The sequence below is a fragment of the Eptatretus burgeri genome, chromosome 4 (assembly GCF_056783735.1).
Source record: "Eptatretus burgeri isolate ZD-2024b chromosome 4, Ebu_testis_v1, whole genome shotgun sequence".
In the NCBI taxonomy this organism is placed as follows: Eukaryota; Metazoa; Chordata; class Myxini; order Myxiniformes; family Myxinidae; genus Eptatretus; species Eptatretus burgeri.
The window spans coordinates 65,587,260-65,609,109 of record NC_140964.1 but is presented as its reverse complement, the minus strand read 5'-3'; the positions used below and the strand labels follow the sequence as shown (position 1 = coordinate 65,609,109).

Genomic DNA, 21,850 nt, shown 5'->3' with positions numbered 1-21,850 from the left:
AACCCTATCCCACGCGGGGGCTGATTGGCTCGATCGCGGTGAGACCGAAAGGTCCACCCGTGACTGGTTCCCGGCGTTAGTCCGAGAGGGTCACGACTGGATTGTCCGTCCGGTGGGCGACGTGCCGCGATTCGAGTTACGTGGCCGTTCGCACGCCGGCGGGCGCGAATCCGCAACAATATATATTGTGAGGCAACCCCCCCCCTTACACCCCCTCAGACGCCGATTTTTAAAAAGGTCTTGAAAAACTTTGGTGCATCATGGTTGATTAAGGTTGTAGTCAAGTTTCATCGGAATTGCGTGTGTCGTTTCTGAGAAGAAAGCAAATATCTATATGGGAGGGGGGGGGGCAACCCCCGTAGACTGCTTTCGGGCCCTTTTTTTACGCAATGAACAAACTTTGGTACATACAGGGTGATGAGCATTGTGGTAAAGTTTCATCAAAACTATATCCGTAATTTCAGAGAGGAAGATGCAAGTATTTGTGGATGGACGGACAGATGCACGGATGGACAAACTGACGGATAAACAACGCGCCATCCCATAAACTTCCTGGAACTATGTTCCAGGTGAGCGAAAAACCAATGGGATTTTGAAGTTCGATTTCAACGATGTTTTCCAGGAATGCATCTATGACGTAAATACCAGGAAGTGTGTGTGTGTGTGTGTGTGTGTGTGTGTGTGTGTGTGTGTGTGTGTGTGTGTGTGTGTGTGTGTGTGTGTGTGTGTGTGTGTGTGTGTGTGTGTGTGTGTGTGTGTGTGTGTGTGTGTTGATAAAGTATAACATAACATTATCATTGACTCCCCTCCCCCCCTTCCTCACTCTCCCCTATTCCTTCCCCCTTTCTTAGCCCGCACTCCTCGCTCCTCCTCCCACCTCACTCTTCTTCCCTCCTCTCTCTCCCACCCTCCTCGCACCCCCATCTCAGAGTGTTTAACGACATGTGGTGGGGCATCGCTCTCCCCTCCCTTCCTCGCTCTCTCTTCCTCACCCTTGTCCTTAATCCCCTTCCTTGCTTCCACCTCTTCCTAGCTCTCCCTCCTTGATCCCCCCCTTCTCGTTACCTCCCCACTCTCTCCCCACCCCCATTCCTCACTCCCCACCCATTCTCGCTCCTCTCCCTCCCCCTTCTCTCTCTCCTGCCTCTCTCTCTCCCACCCCTCTCTCTCCTCCCCTCTTTCTCTCCCACCTCACTCCCCTCTCCTCACTCACCCCATTCTGCCCTCCCTCTCCTTATCTTTCTCTCTCCCACCCATCTCTCTCCCACCCATCTCTCTCCCACCCATCTCTCACCCACCCATCTTTCTCCCACCAATCTCTCTCCCACCGCTCTCTCTCCCACCCCTCTCTCTCCTCACTCACCCCATTCTGCCCTCCCTCTCCTTATCTCTCTCTCTCCTCTCTTTCTCTCTCCCTTAGTATTCCCGTCAGTAAAGCGACGGGTGGTATTTGATCGTTAATATAGTAATTGAAGGGCTCGCTGCATCTATTCAGCGAACTGGTGGATATTAAAGATCATACTGTGGCTTTCACAAAGCAGAGTGGGTTTAACGCCGAGTTTAACTCATTTATTGGTGATAATGTGAACAAATTACAAATTACTGCCACATTCTGTCAAGCGTCAGGCCTGTGCAACCGGTTCGTGAAAGACTTGGGCGAAAAGCTTTCATTGACCAACGACACATGAAGGTGCAGGGAACAATTGGGACCATCGAATAAGTATCACGACAGTACTTTAATATACTAACTAAACATATCTGAATAAAACGTTTGAAAACACGGGATGGAGTTGAAACATTCATTTAGTTCATATTAATGAAGAGTTCAAACAAAAATTGATCTGGCGGGAACGAACCGGAGGAAGAATAAGAAGACTATATCGGCGTCACTTGGTTACTATATCGGCGTCACTTGGTTGCTATGGTGCTTTACAGCTCACGTGGGTTAGTGGACACGGATTTATCGCCTAAAGACGGCCGTGTGGCTAATTATAGATAAGCTCATCGTTTTGGCCTCGCAAGAAGAAACAAAGGTATTTTGTGTGTCGGGAATGGTATCGAGTTTGTTTGAGAAACTCTTTTTTAATTTCCCCCAAATTCCCCAATTTATCATGCAAACAATTAGCCACCGGGAAGTCTTTGCAGCACTAGTAAATTGTCCATTTATCAGATTATACCATCTTCAAAGAAAAAATATAAAACCTGTATTTTGGTATTTTGATGTTCCAGTGAGCAGTATGGAGGAAGGAGAAAAGCAAAAGCCGTTTGCAAATCCAGCAGCTCTGGAACCTGATCTCCACTCTTTGGGTAATGTATGTGTGTTTGTCCTGGTGTCCAGTTTCTTGTTTCCATTTGAGATCATTCCCATTACCGATGTTATGAATCCAGATTTAAATCCAATGTCCTAAGTAAGGTTCATTTGCACATTGTTTTTTATCCTTAACACCGTCTCATTCTTTTAAAAGTACAGTAGTACGTCACTGATTGTTGTCTCCATAATTCGGGTTTCAGAAGGTGGAACAGAGTCCTCCCAGGACTCGACGTATCCACCTTCGTTTCGGTGAAGGATTGTGATTCATGGGCTGAGTTGTGAACTTGTGTTGTTCTCAGAGTTTTGTTCCGAGGGCAAAATCGTCACTGATCCTCGGACGGCCTACAACTGCAGTTCATTTGTGGTAATGTTCCCAGGGATGGTTTGTAGGATCTTTATGAGGTTCTTCTTTATCATTTCCATTGCTCCAAGTATCACTGGTGCAATTTCAGCACTCTTCAGCTACTAGGATCGTTTCACTTCATTATTGAGGTCTTGATATTTATTTGGTAATTTTCTTGATTTCTGCATTATTTAGACCAAATACGCTGGGTACTGCAATCCCAATTAACAATACGTTCTTTTCCTTATTATATCTGAGTACTATGTCTGGCCGAAGTGCTTTGTTTTCTATGTTCACGCTGGATGGGATCATCAGGTCGTATGTGAGCATTATTTCCTTGTTTTCAATAATTGCTTTTGGTTCATGTTTCCATGTGTTTTGTGGAACTGGGATATTGAAATTTCTGTAGATGTGTTGGTGGATTATTTTACATACCTTGTTGTGCCTTTGTGTGTGCAGCTGTTCTGACATGAGTTTTTACATCCCGATAGGAGGGGACTCGTGCTTTCTTTTTCTACCTTGCAAAATCTATACTTGCCAATTGGCTCAGTCCTGCAATTTTTTTTTTAAAGCCATTCGTGTAGTGTCTTTGGTCTTGGGCATGTATGATTCATTTTCTGTCCCAATTGAGCTCACCTCTTTTTTAGCCATTCCAGTGTCCCTTCTTTGTCTATCCTCAATCTGTCCAACTCTTATATATATATATATATATATATATATATATATATATATATATATATATATATATATATATATATATATATATATATATATATATTTTTTATTTTTTTTTACCTGCTCTTTTGTCTTTCTCCCAGATGTTACTATATATCTGTTGATATTTATTTTTCTTTTAGTCATTTTTTGTAATCGTTGAGGCTGTATCTGCTGCTGTTTCAGTTTGGTGCATGACATCTTCTATTCGCACCTGCTTTTGGAAGTTTTGTGCAAGTTGAGTGAGATATATTTTCTGGCTTGTTGTGTTCATGCTTGTGTACAAATTGTATTTGGTAGTTTATTGAACTGTTTACGCACTCTGCTAATCCTACAGTCATCGCTCTGTGCATTTGATTGAGTCCCAGTAGACCACTGCCACCACCTTTCCTCAGAAGGTACATTCTCGGGATGCATTGATTTTTGTCGAACATTTTGTGGATAGTGATGAGTTTTCTTGTTCTGATATCTTGGTTTCTGATTTCCACTTGTGGCCAGTATCTTCCGCAGCTCCATTGGAACACTGGTACTGCTCGTTGGTTTATGGCTTTGATTTTGTTCCTTAGGGAGAGGTATGTTTTCAGGATCATCCTCGTTCGATGCAGGTATTCATTGATAATTGTTTTGCGCATTTTATGACATATTTGGTGGCCCTCTTCTACTCCAAGGTATTTGTAAGATACTTCGTTGTCTCGCTCCTGTATTGTTGTGGCTGGGTCGATTTTTATGGTGTCCGTTTTTGTTGGTCCACCTTGTACAAATGTGCACTTGGCACACTTATCTCAGCCAAATTCCATTTGAATGTCATCAGAATACCGTTTCACTAATTTCAGTTGTTCTACCAATTTTTCATCATTCGGTGCAAAGAGTTTTAAATCATCCCTGTAAAGTAGATGTGTCACCTTTCTTGTTTCTTTGGATGTTCTTTTATTGGTTGTTAGGGTGTATCCATGGCCTTGCTCATTAATAAGGTTACTTAGTTAATCCAGAGCCAGGCAAAACAGGAGAGGGGAATGACTGCCTCCTTGGAAAATCCCGTGTCGTATCTTCACTCCTGGTATTTCAATCTTTCTTTCCGAGTGTTACAGGATTTGTGTGGTATTCCATAGATACATAGCTTTCTCAATCAGATTAATGATTTGGGGATTTATCTTGTCGATTTCCATGTACTTTATCATCCATGAATGTGTGAGACACCATCAAAAGGTTTTTTTTATAGTCTTTCCAGGCTGTGGACAATTTGGTTCTTCCAGTATTTGCAGTTTTCGAGAATGGCCTTGTTTAGTAGTAGGTGGTCTATTGTTCCATAGTATCCTCTCTTGCATCCCTTCTGTTCTACCTCAAGGCCCCCTTGTTGTGTTAGGTGGTGGTATATTGTTTCTGGAACAATTCCTGTTCAAGGTTTGTATATGTTGTTGGTAAACAGGTTATTAGCCAGTATTTGTGAGGTAGTTGGGTTTCTTCAGATTTTTGGATCAGGAAGGTGTTACCTTCTGTGAGCCATTCATCCATTTCCTGATTTCAATCTTTCTTTCCCTTGATCCCCTTGGATAAGTTCATTGAATGCTCGAGCATAGTGAACATGAAGAGCATCAAATTGCTTTAGCTAGAAGTTTGGGATCCCATCTGGGCCAGGGCTTTTGAAGTTTGCCATTTTTGCAAGTTGTTGTCTTATATTTTCTGCATCAATTATTACTGGGGGCCTTTCCTCAAGATGCTGCTTCTCCTCCAGGTTTTGGATCCAATCCTACTCCTTGTTGTTTTTTTCGATCTTCATAAATTCCTTTCCAGAATTGTTCCAGTTCATCTTTTTCAGAAGGGGATGACACGTTCTGCTTCTGTTTCCCTTATTTATGGGAGAATCTTTGAGTTGTTTTCAAACATCTGGCCTTATTATCCCCCCCCCCCCCCCCCGAGGGAGGGAGTGGGATATTGTAATTGTCTGGTTTGTTACTTACGAAATCTAAAGATTTCGTAAGTATATTGATGACTTCCGTCATCTGTTTGTGTGTTTGTTTGTTTGTTTGTTTGTTTGTGTGTGTGTGTGTGTTTGTTTGTAGGCACGGTAACTCGAGAACGGGAGAAGCTACTAATGTCAAATTACACCACGTGATTCAGGAGGGTGATGGCTAGCGCTGATTAGAGTTTGGTCAAAATTGGTCAAAGGTCAAGGTCACAGTGAGGTCAAACATTCGATTTTTGATGGTTTGGTACAGAATCATCGTAGAAACTTCTGGTTTGCGTTGCTACCTTCTCTCGAGACAGCTTTTATTAGACAAGGTCAGAGGTAAAGTTGACGATTTCGTAAGTACCAGTCTATGACTGCTTGTTTGTCTGTTTGTTACTTATGAAATCTAAAGATTTTGTAAGTATATTGATGACTTCCGTCATCTGTTTGTGTGTTTGTTTGTGTGTGTGTGTTTGTTTGTTTGTAGGCACGATAACTCAAGAATGGAAGAAGCTACCAATGTCAAATTACACCACGTGATTCAGGAGGGTGATGGCTAGTGCTGATTAGATTTTGCTCAAAATCGGTCAAAGGTTAAGGTCACAGTGATGTCAAACATTCGATTTTTGATGGTTTGTTACAGAATCATCATATAAACATCTGGTTTGCATCGCTACCTTCTCTAGAGACGGCTTTTATTAGACAAGGTGAGAGGTCAAGTTGACGATTTTGGAAGTACCAGTCTATGACTGCTTGTTTGTTTGTCTGTCTGTCTGTTAGCAACTTTACGGCAAAACAGCTTTAGCAAACACTATCAAATTTAATCCACAGGTGGGCAATGAACCTTGGACGACCCCATTAACTTTTGGGTCCAATTGGATCAAAGGTCAAGGTCAAGGTCACAAAAAGATCAAAATCGTTTTTCGCTCATAACTTCGTCAAAAATGATCTGATTTACTTCAAACTAAGCTTATAGTGAACCTTATTCTATTTGTCACTTATAATCCTACCCATTCCTATAGTGAAAAATGCATATTTGTGAAGATTGGTAGGGCCCGAAGACTTTATGCCTTAAATGGGAAGGATTTGTTGTGCCTGGCACCACTTGTTATCCCGCTCCCTCCCGGAGGGAGGGAGCAGGATATTGCAATTTTCTCTTGTTGTTAGCCTCGTCATAGTTTTTTTATTCTCCTTGTTATCATTTTTATTTTCAGTTTGTTTTTAGCAATTTTATATTTTATATTTTTTGGATCTTCTTTTGTTTGGGCTTCGATTTCCTCTTTGGAATTGCTGAATCTGTCCTATCTCTTTTCTGAGTATCTCCCTCTGTCTCACAAATCTTTTCTTCCATGGTGGTGCTTGGGTTTTATTTGTGGAACTTGTTCCGTTCTTTTGGTGTTTTAGTGTTACTTTATCCTGAATTAGTGGTGCTGTTGCAAAATTCACTGTTTATTTCTTTCAGAGGGGCCGATTTTGGTAATATATATTTTTTATAAGATTTGTTTGTTCTGCTGATCCATATTTTTGTGCGTTTCTTATTATGTAGTTAAATTAGTCGTGGTCTTTCTTTAGTTGGTGTCATTCTCACCTCCTCTATCTCATGAGCCAGCTTCTCTTCCAGAGAACATTGTTCCTCATCATCATCCTCCTCTCCTCTACCCCTCTTTTTCCCTTTCATCCTTCTGCCCATTATCATTTGTCCTTTCCTTATCTATATGTGCTTTAGCCATGAATCGGTCTCCTCCACCGCCCATCCCTCACGCTTCAAATGCAGAGCACGTTCTTCATTTGCGGAAGTCCTCCATCTCCTCAACATTCCAGCTTTAATTGTTTTTAGGTCACCTGGACTTGAATCAGGTGAGCTTATGCGATTGAGCAGTGTCAGTAGGTGAGTGAGTCAGTCAGTCCGTAAAAACACTTCAGTCATTATCGCTTGAAACAAATTCTCAATTCAGATAAAACGTGGCCACAAGCTTCATATCTGATGCCTAATGAAGGTGTATTAACCACATCAAAATCTGTGTCCATTAAGGAGGCCAATGAAGGTTTTTTTGACTCCCTCCCGTAATTAGTTATTTTCTCTCCTCTGAAACTACACACATGATTTCAATAAAATTGACCACAACATTCATCGCCAGTGATGAACCAAAGTGTACTGCATCAAAATCTGGACTCATTAAGAGGGTATATGGGAGGTGGGTGGGGGGGTTCCTCTCCAAAATAGGTATTTGCTCTCTTCTCCGAAACCACACATTCAATTTAGATGAAACTTCACTACAACCATCATCACCCATGTTGTATCAAAGTGTATCAACCACATGAAAATTTGCGCTCATGAAGGGGGTCTACGGGGGGCGGGGGTGGGTTTGACCCACCAGAATAGGTATTTGTTCTCTGTACCAAAGTGTATCGACCGCATCAAAATCTACACTCATTAACGGGATATGCGGGGGCGTTGGTTTGACCCCCCCAAATAAGTAATTTGCTCTCTTCTCTGAAACTACACGCACAATTTCGATGAAACTTGACCATAACCTTCATCACGCGTGATTTACCAAAGTTTATCGACCGAATCAAGTCTGTGCTCGTTAAGGATGGATCTACAGGGGGATGGGGATGTTTGACCCCCCCCCCCCTCAAAAAGGTATTTGTTGTCTTCTCTGAAACTACACACACAATTTCAATGAAACTTGACCACAACCTTCATCACCCATGATGTGCCAAAATTTTATCACAGCATTAAAAAAAAAACAAATCAGGGTCTAAGGGGATCTGCGGGCAGTTTGAGTGACTGTTGCCCCTGAACTAGGTGAGCTTCAGGTACTTTTCGTTTGCTGTCCTGCTTTGGGGTGTGTGTGCGTGCATGCGCGCACGCAGACAGAATGGTGCAGAGGTAGCACTCTTGACTTTCAACTGTTTTGTCTAGGTTTGATTCTCAGCCTGATTTATAAGAACTGTCGAATATTGGTGCTTGACAAGGTGCTCCATTCCTCGGATGGCCATTAAGGTGGGGGCCCATGTGCTACCATTTGTTGGTATATGTTAAAAAAATCTCATGACCTATTTTTGAAGAGTACATGAGTTACTGTAGGCACTCTGAAAAAAGTTCCACATTCCTGCCATTCTTAGTTAAATTTCAGGCCTGTCTAGTACGTTCGATTTGAATCAAAAACTTTCCCTGGACAACCCCTAATAAGGTGTGTATAAGTGATGCTGTTTAAGTGGTCGTAGTGGTAATGATTCCAAGACTGTTAAGCCAGGGTGGTAGTGAGGATAAACTCTTACTACATATAAAATGCCCCAATGGCATGTGGCATGACAAGCTCTTGTGGGAGGGGTTACTTCCTTCAGTGGGAGAGATTTTCAGATCTGACTAGACAGCTAGTGCATGCCTTAAGCTGGGCAGTCCTCAGCCAGTAAGGTGCTGTCTCGCCACCATTCACCTGCCCCACTGGGTGCATGGGGCTTAGATCTTTTTCAACCTGAAAATCTTGCACCAGGCAAAAGAAGAAACAACAGAAGAAAAAGATACCAGTACTCAAGTTGGGATTGTGGAATGGATTTTCGATGAAGTTTGGAGTTTGGGACGCTGGAATGGCACCATGAGGACTGGTCTGTCAAAAGATCTCCAGGACATAAATGACATCCGCAAGACTGCAACGATCAACATTGAGCTCAGGAAAATTCAAGTTGATATTGCCACACTGCAGAAAACATGCTTGGCTGACTCTGGTACCCTGCATGAAAAGGATGACATGTTCTTCTGGCAAGGGAAAGGACAAGAAGACACGAAAGAGCATGGTGTTGGTTTCACCCTCAATAATTCATTGCTGAATATGATGGAGCCTGGTGAAAATGGAACAAAGAGACTTCTTACACTCCGACTCCACACATATAATCGGCCTGTCAACCTCATCAGCGTTTATGCACAAACCCTATACTCTGCTCAAGAAGTGAAGGATGAGTTATACGACAAGCTTGTGTCCATCATTAGCCAGATTCATAGACAGGAACAGCAATTCCTGCTTGGTAATTTTAACGTGAGAGTGGGTGCTGATCATGACTCCTAGCCTTCATGTCTGGGACAGAACAGAATTGGTAAAATGAACGAGGAGCAGCGACTCTCAGAACTGTGCACTTATGACCTTTGTATTGCCAATTCCTTCTTCCAGACGAAGCACCAACACAAGATGTCATGAAGACATCCTCGATTAAAGCACTGGTACCACCTGGACTTGATAATTATGAGACGGTCTCATCTCAAAGGTGTTCTCCAAGCACATAGTTACCACAGTGCTGACTGTGATACTGACCACTCTTTGGTCTGTTGTGAGGTCAGGCTCCAGCCAAAGGAGATGTATCGCTCCAAACCAGCAGGGAAGCCTCGTATTGATGCCAGCAAGACAAGACAGTAGAGGCATTTGTTAATGCCTTGGATGATGTGCTCCTTTCAGATCCCCCACATGGTGATGCTCAGCAGAAATTGGACCACCTGAGACACCCTTCACAACACAGCACTCTCAGTTTTCGGAAAGAAGCAGGGAAAGACGAACGATTGGTTTGAGGTTAATTCCAGTAAAATCACCCCAGTCATTGAAGTGAGGGTGCAGCACTCACTCAGTACAAGCATTCTCCCAGTCAGAAGACACAGCAGGCACTTATAACAGCCAGAAGCAAGGAGCAGAGAACAGCAAAATTCTGTGCTAATGACTATTGGCTTCAGCTATGCCAAAATATTCAATCTTCAGCCAACACAGGAAACATCAGAGGCATGTATTACAGTACCAAGGTCATAGGACCAACACAAAATAAGACAGCCCCTCTGAATTCTGCTAAGGTGTGATCATCCATGACAGAGGCAAGCAGATGGAGAGATGGGTAGAGATGGGTATCTCAGAACCACGAGCCATGCACTGAGGTGTGCACCGTGGTGTATCTCAGCACCATAAAAAGTGCACTGAAGGGTATCTCAGCACCACGTCTCCCTACCTGTAACCCCTCCACTCTACAGCCGCACCTTTCCTGTCCCAACAAGCAATCTCAACCCTACATTTCGGTGAGTACCCCTGTAACTGTTCATTTAATTGTCCATATGTGTATTTAATTCGTGTTCTTTATTTATTTGTTTAATATTTGTCTCTAATATGTAGTGAAGTGAGGTTTTAAAAGTTCTGTGAGGGTGACCTAAATGTCTCGGAATATTTTGTCTGCTTAACGTGGTTTGGTTTAACATCAAATTTTCTAGGAACACATCCACGATGTAAGTGGAAACTTGCTGTTTTTTGCTGTTTTGGAAACTTGTGTTTTAAATGAACAATTACACAATTTATTTCAGGAATTATCGCAATAGGCAATTTTTTTCATATATGCAATTCAATGTCTGAAACCATACATAAGTCTATTCTGAGTGTAAATTGAGGCCTGGAATTTCAGGTGGAAAAGTATCAACTTGTAAGCCAAAAAATACTGTACTTTTTATTGTGGCCCGAGAACCAAACAAACAATATATTGAAAAACAGCTTTCAGCTCCTGCCCCTCCCCACATGATTAATGGTAAATATTGTTGCGGATCCGGGGTGGCGGGATTCTCGCTCGACTTTGGCGCCACCCTCACCACCGCCGTCTCCGCAGTTTATAACGCTGGCTGGCTCGGCACAGGCTGCACACATTCCAATGTTAGGTGTTCACATTTCACACCTTCAACCTTGCCGGCGCACCGACCAACTGCCTTGCACTCCAGGGTTACATTCTCGACCGCCAGGTGAGTGCCCACACACACTTCGGCCTCGGCAGCACATACCGGTGCTGTAGTCTGGACTGTGGGCTCACAGCATTTGTTCACAGGCACTCCACACACACACACACACACACACACACACACACACACACACACACACACACACACACACACACACACACACACACACACACACACACACACACACACACACACACACACACACACACACACACACACACACACACACACACACACACATTCAGGGGTCACGCATACGTGCACCCCATCGGACAGAGTCTCTTCGTTAACATAAAATTCAATTTCTACCTTAAGCTCATCATCCGCAGCATGTTTGCATGTACCCACGTACCTGCCTCGTTCCAGAGTCACCTCTGTCCGGTCACTTCTCTCCAGCAGGTTGCTCATCATCGGTTCGCCACACTCCTCTGGGGCTGTCAGCTCCACATGCTGGACCTGCTGAAAATGTATTTCATTCGTCAACAACCCCGTATGCTCCCTCAATGTCTCCTTTACCAGGGTTTGCTCTAATTGTGGTGTCATCTGATGAGTGATGTCAATCAAGTTCCGTACCACCAACATTACTCCCTGTGGTGATGTCACACATCCCATATTCTTGTGCTGTTCTACTTCCTGGTTCCATTTTCCCCTCCATTTGAGTCACTCTTCCTCTCTGAGCCTTTTTAGTTCATTATCTTTCCAGAGTTTTTCCATCTTCCTGTACTCCCACCTTGCTCTCTTCTTTAGTTGGTCAATTTCAAATTCGTTTTCTTCTTGTTTTCTATCCCACCGTCTCTCATGTTCTTCATTCTCCAAATCTCATCGTTTCCTTCAATTGTTCGATTTCCTTTTCCTGTTTCATTCCTTGTTCTTTTTGATGCTTATCCCACTGTCTCTCTTGTTCCTCATTCTCCAATCTCGGCGTTTCCTTCAATTGGCTGATTTCCTTTTCCTGTTTCATTCGTTGTTCTTTCACTATCTCCTCATACTCCAACCTTGCTTTCTCCTTTAGTTGTTCAATTTCAAATCCATGTTCTTTTTGTATACTATCCCACTGTCTCTCTTGTTCTTCCTTCTCCAATCTCGTCGTTTCCTTCAATTGGCTGATTTCCCTTTCCTGCTTCATTCCTTGTTCTTTCACCATCTCCGCGTACTCCAACCTTGCTTTTTCCTTTAACTGTTTAATCTGCCCAGTGTGGTTCCTTAACATTTCATTATCCGTTCTCTTTCTTTCCTCTCTTAACATCCTCAGCTCGTTTTGTTATGCCGTCTCTTTGTTTTGGTGTTTCCGCAACTCAGAAGCTTTTTCCCATAATTCCTTCCTCATCTCCGCACCTCTTTTGCATGCTTCCTCCCTCAATTCGTCCATTCTCTTACCGTATTCCTTGTTAATTTCCAGTTCATGTGCCAGTACATTTCCGCTGGACTTTATTTGCCGAAGCTTTTTGGACTTTTCCAACAATTCTTCCTTCCTTTTCTCCAGATTTTTCTCTCCTCTTTTTATCTCCTGTTCCAGGCTCTCCCTTATCTGATTGCCTGATCTTACCTCTTCCTTCAGTCGTTCCAATTCCCGTTTTTCCTTTTCTAGCTTTGTTTTCCATTCTTCTTGCAAGCTCTTGCTATCCTGGGAGTTACTAATTTGCTCCTCCTCTATTCTTTTGTTCAGTTTGCTCTTCTCTTGTTCAAACTTATGGGTACTCCCCTCTACTTTCCTCATTTCTTCCTGTAGTTCCTTGAACTGTCTCGACTTTTCCAACAATTCTTCCTTCCTTTGCTCCAGATATTTCTCTCCTCTTTTTATTATCTTCTGTTCTAGGCTTTCTCTTATCTGATTGCCTGATCTTACCTCTTCCTTCAGATGTTTCAATTCCAAATCGTGTTTCCATCTGGACTCTGTCCCGTCCCGCAATGCGCCGGCCAACCCACAATCCAGCCACCGAATTCGTTCCTGTGCATCAGCCAATTGTTGTGACTCCCTGTGCACATGATCCTGATGAACCTCGTCTGCGTGCCATTGTGCCTCATCCAATTCAATTTTGCAATTCCTCTATATAATTCTCATAACTCCTCACCTGTTCCAAGGCATCCCCCAATCATATCTGAAGCTTGCCAATGTTCGCGTCGTCGTCTTGCCTCGCCTGCCATGGCGCATGCCGTGACCACGTGGTTTGAACCAGTGGCTGGGAGCCTCCGCCTCGTGTTGTGCCATTTGTTGCACTATTAATAGCCCACTCCTGCTTTGTGTCGCACCAAGGTGGAGCCGCGCTGCCATTTTACGACTCCATTTTCTTTATAATTTGCAAGTTTTTCACCCGATCTGCTCAAACATAAAATCAAATCAAATTTGGACCGTTTTTTTCCGTAACTAATGTCCGGGGTGCCAAATGCACCACTGGTCCAAATATCCCACTCCTGACACCAATTGTTGCGGATCCGGGGTGGCGGGATTCTCGCCCGACTTTGGCGCCACCCTCAACACGGCTGTCTCCGGGGTTTATAACGCTGGCTGGCTCGGCACAGGCCTCGGGTCACGCGTCTTCAATCGCGATACCAACGTAATCCTTGTACCTTACCAGTTGGCGAAATAGAACCCTGGTTACAGACTGGTTGTGTCAGATGCCGAGCATTTTCTGCCAGTCTGTAACCATTTTGGTTTTATTTGCCAATCAAACGGATCACTCCTCGATGCGACAAAAATTAATCCATAGCAGCAACTTCATACGAACCAACCAGATTTATTGGGGAACATCGGGGAACATGACACAAGAAAAACATTCACGACAATGCTTTTATTAACAATCTTTAACCCGTTCTTAACTAGGGAACTATGGACCTCAGGTTTCGAGGGGGTCCCGACCGAGATATGCCTTAAATAACGTGCAAACAAGACAGACAGACAGACAGCATGCATGCAAGACAGAGTACTTGGTGATGTCTCATGGACGAGAGGACTGTCAAAAGCACGAATGTCGCTTGCAACAAGCGGATGTCCACGGATTCGAGCCCCCAGCTCGAACGCGCCGCATGGCAGAATGGCGGCACTGTACTCTTTCTTTTCCGCACCGCATGCGGTCTCCGCGCGCTCTGACCCCGCGTAAGGTCGACGGCACAAGACCGCCAGATCAACGATGGGCCTCAGCTGATCTCTCTCAAGGTCCAGCATACAAATCCAGGCCTGGCCTGTTCACCAGACAAAGCCCAAATCGAGGTGCTGGGCTCCGGCAAGCGGATCGGCAAACGTGTCGAGCCGTTGTTGTGAGCAGGGACCATCAGAGGCTCCGTCGTGTCCTCTCTTGCCTTCCCGCCTCGAATCCCGACTCCTTAACTCCGTCCTCTCAGTTTCTTTCTCTGTAGAATCACCTTTTCTTTCCTTTTCCATGCTCGCCTCTCAAAGCTGGCTGCTGTCTCTCTCACGGCAGAATCACCTCCTCATAAGAGTCGGTCGCCGACTCGACGTGCAGGCCGCCTGTCTTTCGTTCGCTTGATTCGAAACATGAGCACGCCTCGAGAGCGACTGTTCGCCCCAAACTGAATCCCTTTTATTTCCAGTTTCTCTTTCGTTTGCTCGCTTTGAAACACGAGCATGCCTCAAGAGCGACTGTTCGCCCCAAACTGAACCCCTTTTCTTTCCAGTTTCTCTTTCGTTCGCTCGCTTCGACCCCAAGCACGCCTCCCTCAGCGAAGCCGACAAACTCCTCCCCTTCGTTTCACTTCCTCTTTTTGGCCACACCCTCTCAGCTGACTGGGCGGGGCCTCGTCCGGGAAGGGGGTAGGAAGAAGAGGGAGCTCTCGTTCCACCACCATCACACAAACAATAAAACAGCCTCTTTCTCCTCCTGACACACATGTAACGTCCATTTTACCAAACAACCGAGCTAAACATGCATTTAATGGGGGATCTGAGCTAATCCTATATTTAGTAGTCCAATAAGGGCCATTTCCTTAACAATATCATTTTTACCTACCAAGTACATTTACAAGCCCCATATATTCCCTCCCATCAGTGTTCAGAAACACGTAATTCAGATAAACAGTCCAATCACTGGTACCAATCTGTTGGGAGTTTGTGTAGCACAGTTCATACACTCAGGCTGTGCACTGATCCACATGGTCGGAAGTTTGTACTTCAAGCAGCTGCCTGCTTTCTTCGAGCTGAGAACATTCTCCAAATCTTTCGTTGTGCAGGAGGTACAGCCCTTTCTCTCAGATACTTTTCCAAGTATTTTCAACTCATTTTAGAGCTTTGTGAGCTACTTTCAGTAACAATCCTTATCCTTGTGTGGTGGAAAATAACTATTTCCACAAGTTGGATCAGCATACAAATGGTGAATCTTTAATTTCGTATATACGGAGGAAGAACATTGAATGATTCACTGAAATATTTGAATGGACTTCACTGAAACAGAAGCCCGAAGCAATTCCTGTTATACACAATTTGACATTCCAAAGACTGGTAGGGTGAGGCATTTAGCAACTCAACTACAGGATTAGCTGATAAGTATTAGGCAAAATAACTCAAAACTGCAATACATGTCCACTTTGGATTGGTGGGAGAGAATGACACAATCATGGCAAAAGTTGCAGTGCTATCAACCAGGTCACCCTGTTTCTATGCAGTGAACAAGACCTTTCTTCATAGTAAGATATTCCATTTATCAATATGTAGGTCAAAATACTTTTTGGAAAAGAGAAACATTACTGACAGCCAATTTGACTATAGTACAAATATTAAATCTATAAAGTACCTGCAACAATTATAATTGAGAGTACATGAATATAATTATTTTTCTTCCACATCCCCCTTTTTTCCATATCAGGAAAAATTTGAAAAATTATATTACCCATGATCACCATACGCTGTTCCTGGAGGAGAAAAGATATGCCTTACACAAGTTCAATCAATAATGGCAGCGAGCGCTCATCGGAGAAGAATGCTGGACGATGACCATTTCAATAGTGTTACAGCCAGGTTAGTGAGTGTGTTTCCATTTAATTCATGGCCTGTTCATCAGCATGTGTCACAATTTGAAAAGACATGCTACCTGAGGCCAGAAGATAAGCAGGTCAAGGTGGAGATAGAGCATCACCCAACGGGAAACACAGTCTTGGCACTCCTTGAGCTGCAGAGAAGGTAGATCTTGGCAGGTACAAGCTTGGGCCTGACACTGGGTTGCAGATGACACTTGATTGAAGGTGATGAAGAAGACTCGAGATGTGACCCAGGGATCCAGTCCCAGCAGAGTTTGGGACCTCGTAGCAGCAGTTCATGCAATCAGGTTTGATTCACCAAGCGAGCTCTGCATGTGGGAGGCAGCCACAATAGCTGCACGAGCCCCACCCGCACTATTGAACACACGTTGCACATGACTCACTGAATAGACCTTCAGGGCCTTTGTTGTACGACCATGGCAAGTTCACGATGTATCTGCAGAGCAGCAATTTGTGACTGTGGTCTTAGTCGTTCCTCCAGGCAGGTACTATGCAACGGTGACGTTAAGTCTTTGCTTTGCTGTGGTTTGACTTGTCCAACCTTCTCATCAGTGGGTTTTTTCTTTTTCTTTTTTCCTTTAACAGACTCATCTTATCTCCTCAGGAAGGGGTAGTGTCATGATCACGTGTTGAATGCCCAATCACCCAAATTTGGGTACTCCCCATCATCCAATCTTTCGGTAGAAGTTCTTTCAAAGCTTCATGAGACGAAATCGTACACTGCATAGTTCAACTGCTCTCAGCACTCCGAAACAAACAAAATCAAGGTGAAGCATCTAACGTGTATTACATGATTTATCAAAATTTTACCCTTTCCTTTCCTTTGTTTTTTCACACTTAAACGACATGCTAAAATATATAGAAATCCCAGTTGTATGTATACTCAAAAACATTTATCTCATTTGCTATTTCCATGTGGAAAGAGTAGATGTATTTATCAGGCTTCCAATTTGCAATCAACAATTCTTTTCATCATCCTCCAAAAATCCCTTCTTGTCAAAAAAATATTCCATCATCTGTACAATAATCATGAAAGTTAGCTCCTTCTTCTTCTTCTTCTTCTTCTTCTTCTTCTTCTTCTTCTTCTTCTTCTTCTTCTTCTTCTTCAATTATCATTCACAAGCAGTTCCAGAGCAACTGCCATTATTTATTTATTTATTTCCAGCTAACTTAGCACTTCCGTGTTGAGGAAAGATGGTCAAGTCAGTGTTAGAAACACCTCAACTTACTAAAGTAAACGTACAAGAAGTACCACTTAATCAAAAATCATGCACCTGTCCAATTAATCAGAAAACAAATAAAACGGGAAAATATTTTAATTGGCTTGTGGCATCATTGCACTCTTTTCAATAATATAATTCTTACACTTTGACCGATTTAACATTCATTTCACATGCTAATGCCTTCTGCACTCGGCATAATTCTTGTTTATCCTTTTTGTTTGTCTGGCATTCCACAAAATATGGTGGCATTTTACTTAAATTACAGTTTTGACAGTATCAGCCACTAATCAGTCAGAGCAATACAATTACAATACATGGTTTGTTGTTGGTTTAATAATTGCTGGATTTCATAATTACTGTTAGTCTAGCCATTATTCCCATTATTGTTATGTAAATACCACGCTGATTTCCTTCGTATATTGATTTTCCCTTACAGTTAACTTGGTATTCCTAATATATAATGTTGACCAATCTGTTGATCAATTTAATAACATAGACCCTCCTTCAATGTTATGTTTTAGAACCTCAACCTAATATATTATCTCGATTCAATTCTCAGTAACTTTTGTCAACCCATAATTAAAGATCAACGAGGTCCATAGCTACAGTGGTTGATAGTATATCAATCAATCAATACAAGTTATCAATAACCAATGGTGTACCTTACTGTGATACAACCGATCATTCACATGTGTCCCAAGTTACTGATTTAAAATTGTACTGCTGTTCCAAAAGTGCAGACACTACGAGACTTATGATAAAGGTTTCTCAATTTGTAATTCCAAAACAAAACTTGATATTAATTATAACCAAAAGAAACATGATGGTTTAAATACCATTATGAATTGTCGAGAGAAAAAGCCATGTCATGGCCTCCAAAGCCAGTCACTGACTGGGAATTCTCCATCGTGCAAAGTCCTTCCTTGGCCCACCTGAGCTCCTGACCACATATAAAGCTTTTGTCTGCAGCCTGATGGAGTACTGCTCTCCCATCTGGGCTGGTGCTCCTGTCTCTCACCTTTCTCGGCTTCACGCTGTGGAAACCAAGGCATTACGGATCATTGGCATCTCCCACGATGAGGCTGAGTCTTTGGGCCTCTCACTCTCTCACCACTGGTAGGTCGGGGGTCTTTCTGTCTTCTACCGTCTCCTCTCCGGTCTCGCCCCTCCTGCTATGTCTGCGATTCTATGTTCTATGTCTATGTCTGTGATTCACCTGCTATGTCTGCGATTTGTCCCTACCACATTTCCACAGGGCGCTCAAGGTCTGCCAACAACCCCCTTCTAGGAAAACGATCAAAATCACGAATCACTGCTCACCTTCCCTCTTTCATTCCTCTTTTTCCCCACCTTTGAAATAAACTCTCTCACTCTGTTCAATCCAATTCTTCCCTCTAGGCCTTCAAAACAGCTGTTCACCACCACCTCTTATCGTCCCCATCCAAATCCTCAATCTTTTCTACCCCCGTTAATCCACTCCAAACCCACCTCCTTTAAATTACCTGCTTTCCTTCCTGAAAGTCCCTGTAATGTCCATCTTGTATTCCTCATGTTCCCCGCCCCATCGTTCTCCCTTCGACAGATCTCCTAATGTCTCTGTTCCCCACTGTTTTTCCTTCCCACTCCCACCCCTCTTGTCTCATGCCCCCCCTTGCTGTGCATTGTGTGTTAGCTTTCATACGAGCCTCGCCAAGGTATACAAAAAAAAGACAATGAACACAAAAATATTGTGCCTCCAGTGTTCTCAACAAGTTATTTTTTCTGTTTTATGAGCTGTCTGAAAGTAATTAACCAAGTTACCATTCACAACTTCCATTAGTTACCAACTGCTCCTCATGTTTATGCATATGACAACAAACCTGGTGCAGGCAAACATTATCATGAGTATCACTTGTTGGTCCTTTTGACCATAAGAGTATCCCCATCACAACCATACAGGTCAAAGCACACTGGTAATTCAAAGCTAGGTTGTTATAATTACACTAATTAACAGAAGTAATTAAACAAGTAGCATGGCTATCATTGCAGTCACAGGGTGATTCTTTTGGAAGTCTTTCTCGGGCTCTCAGCTCTGCAAACTCCCCCATAGTAAGAGTTCCACACTGCTCAGCCTTGACATGCCGAGCTGCGGACCACACTTTGGCTGCAGAGTGTCCATTTGGAAAAATTTGGGAACAAAACTTGCCAACATGGTTAAGCGATACAAAATTTCTCCAAACAGTTTATTTATACCAAATGCTAATATTGTTTCATCGATCTGATGAGCGTCCATTTCTTTCATGGTCAATGGAGCTGAAAAATCTCGGAAAAATAATCTGTAACCCACCTTTCTCATCACTATTCGGAATTCCATCAACATTTTAAATCTCTGACATTGTCCATTTCTTTTATCCACTTCTCTCTCACCAACACAGCAAAATGCTGCAATATCCCATCACACATACTCTAGCCATCTAATCACTTGCTCTGACCTTTCAAATACAAATCCATTCCTTTATCAAAACAAATAAATAGTTTAAACCTCTGTTTTTAAACAGGTGTACAAAAATTGTCAAGTCATTTGTCAAAGTTGCGTCACCAGGCAAAAGGCACTCCTCATCAATGCATGTAGCTATCTTTTTTGGAACCTCCACCATCTTTTCCCCAAATAATGTTTAACCTTGCTGTGGGGGAAGCATGGCAGGATTTAAACCTGCTGTTCGCACCCAACTGGTCCCTCTTCCCATGATTGGCTACTCCAGATGACCGTTAGGTTCAAAATCTACCTTTGGAGTGCATTATTTATCCAATTTCGCTTAAACAGCTTTATAGTCTATCAGTGTGACAATAAAAACAAAATTATAATCGAATTAAACGATTCATGAATTAACCTGACAAATAGAAGCACATATAAAGCCACCAGAGATGTTTTTGCTTTCTGCTATTTGTGCCAGCAGCTGACCTTGGCAGACAAATGTGCTAAGGAGTGTTCTTGTAATAAGGCCTACACGACTGTGTGTGTTCAAAGAGCACCAGACAGCCAGTCCGCACTTGTCTACGGAGGACTCAGACGAAGAGCTAGTCTAAGGAGCACTAGCTTTGTCTGTATTTTAACCCAATTTTCTTCACCACTTGATGTACATGGTTCACAGATCAAGCACTATATGCAAGGAATTTTGCTTGCCTGAATCGGTCCAAGGGTTACACTGGGTGGTTTGCCATTGCCATTTAGAGACTAATGAAGACAGCACGCCTAGTTTAATGTCCATCCGAGGGATTATGCATCATCTGTGAATCGCTCTACGTGCTAAACACCAATAGGGAGTTTGGGAGATGGTTGTGACTTTAAACTTCACATTTATCTGAGAATCATCTGTGTGGTATGGATCCTCATTCATCACAAGGTACCAAAATCATACACAACTACTTTACAGATCACTTTAAAATCATTCCAAATCGCATTTCTACATTTTGATCACATTTTAAGTACAATGGTTACGAATAAACATTTCTCTCATATCACCGAGCACGGCATACACATTCCACAGTGGCCCCACCCTCACAACTTTAGTGTCAAGAGGAGGAGCAATTCTTGAACATAGATTGCAAGGAGGTGAGTGTTTATACAACTTAAGACCTCAGCTTGCTGGGCTGAGCAATTGGAGGCAATTTCCCACTTTTCATCATTTTGAATCCTAAACAAAGCGCTATTTCCATTAATGCTGTCTCATAATGCCGGCAATAGTCAGTCAACTAAATGGACTCTCATTCAGAATATATTTAACATTCACTCTGGTGTTTCCAAGATCCCTATGGCTCTTCCACATGACATAAATACAAATAAAGCTTCGATGCTCACACATGTGTCATTTGCTTCAGCGTCTATCCAAGGCACATCACACACATTTATGTCCTTTCCTGCCGACAAAACACAGAGATTCCAGTTTAGTGTTGGCCCATGCAGGGAAATAATCCATTTCCTTTGCGTTATCAAAGTGGCCAGCCAAAGTGGCCTCTACACCATAATGTATGCATTAATATTATTCTTCTATAACAGGACATTCAATGATACTCTTCGGAGGCCATCCATTTATTATGAATGCAACGTACAGTGTTCAAAGCCAAAATAATCTAGCCATTCTCAAGGCAAAATGTGATTATTTAAAACTGCACTGAGACACATGTGTGCGTCATGCTTTAGTTGTAATATCACTTCTAACAAGACATTCATGTATGACATCGTACAGTAATCTTCAGTTACTTATCGAGCTCACAATCGCTTCTAATTCAGATTTTCACCAAGATTGAATTCACACACACACCACCTCTCTATGTGGTCTTAAAATACTCTCAATGGCATCCACCCTGCATTTCAAATCGACCACACCACAATGCCAGGACTCTGTCTTTCAATACAAGCTGACATGTACCCAGTTATTTGTGTCCACGCCAAAGATGCAACAGCATGTGAAGAGTCTTTCGTCATCGTTTTCCTCTGGAATCGGCGTGTGCACTTCGCCTCATTCAGAGTCTCCACAGTGTACGGTGACGACCAATCCTTATCTCCACTTTCCGTACTTATTCA

The 21,850-nt window shown here is 42.9% G+C and overlaps 1 protein-coding gene across 5 annotated transcripts in view; it reads left to right on the top strand.

Moving 5' to 3' along the window:
- CATIP (ciliogenesis associated TTC17 interacting protein) overlaps positions 1-21,850 on the top strand; it is a 48,917-nt gene that overhangs the window by 7,553 nt on the left and 19,514 nt on the right. The window contains exons 2-3 of one of the 5 annotated variants that reach the window (XM_085878494.1): positions 2,230-2,307; positions 18,256-18,402. In XM_085878494.1, the coding sequence (XP_085734620.1) occupies positions 18,363-18,402 (40 nt within the window). In that variant the 5' untranslated portion in view covers positions 2,230-2,307; positions 18,256-18,362. Of the gene's footprint in view, positions 1-464; positions 570-1,883; positions 2,034-2,229; positions 2,308-16,694; positions 16,831-18,255; positions 18,403-21,850 lie in introns of those variants that run through there. The other 4 variants (XM_085878491.1, XM_085878490.1, XM_085878493.1 and 1 more) reach the window with 4 other exon arrangements.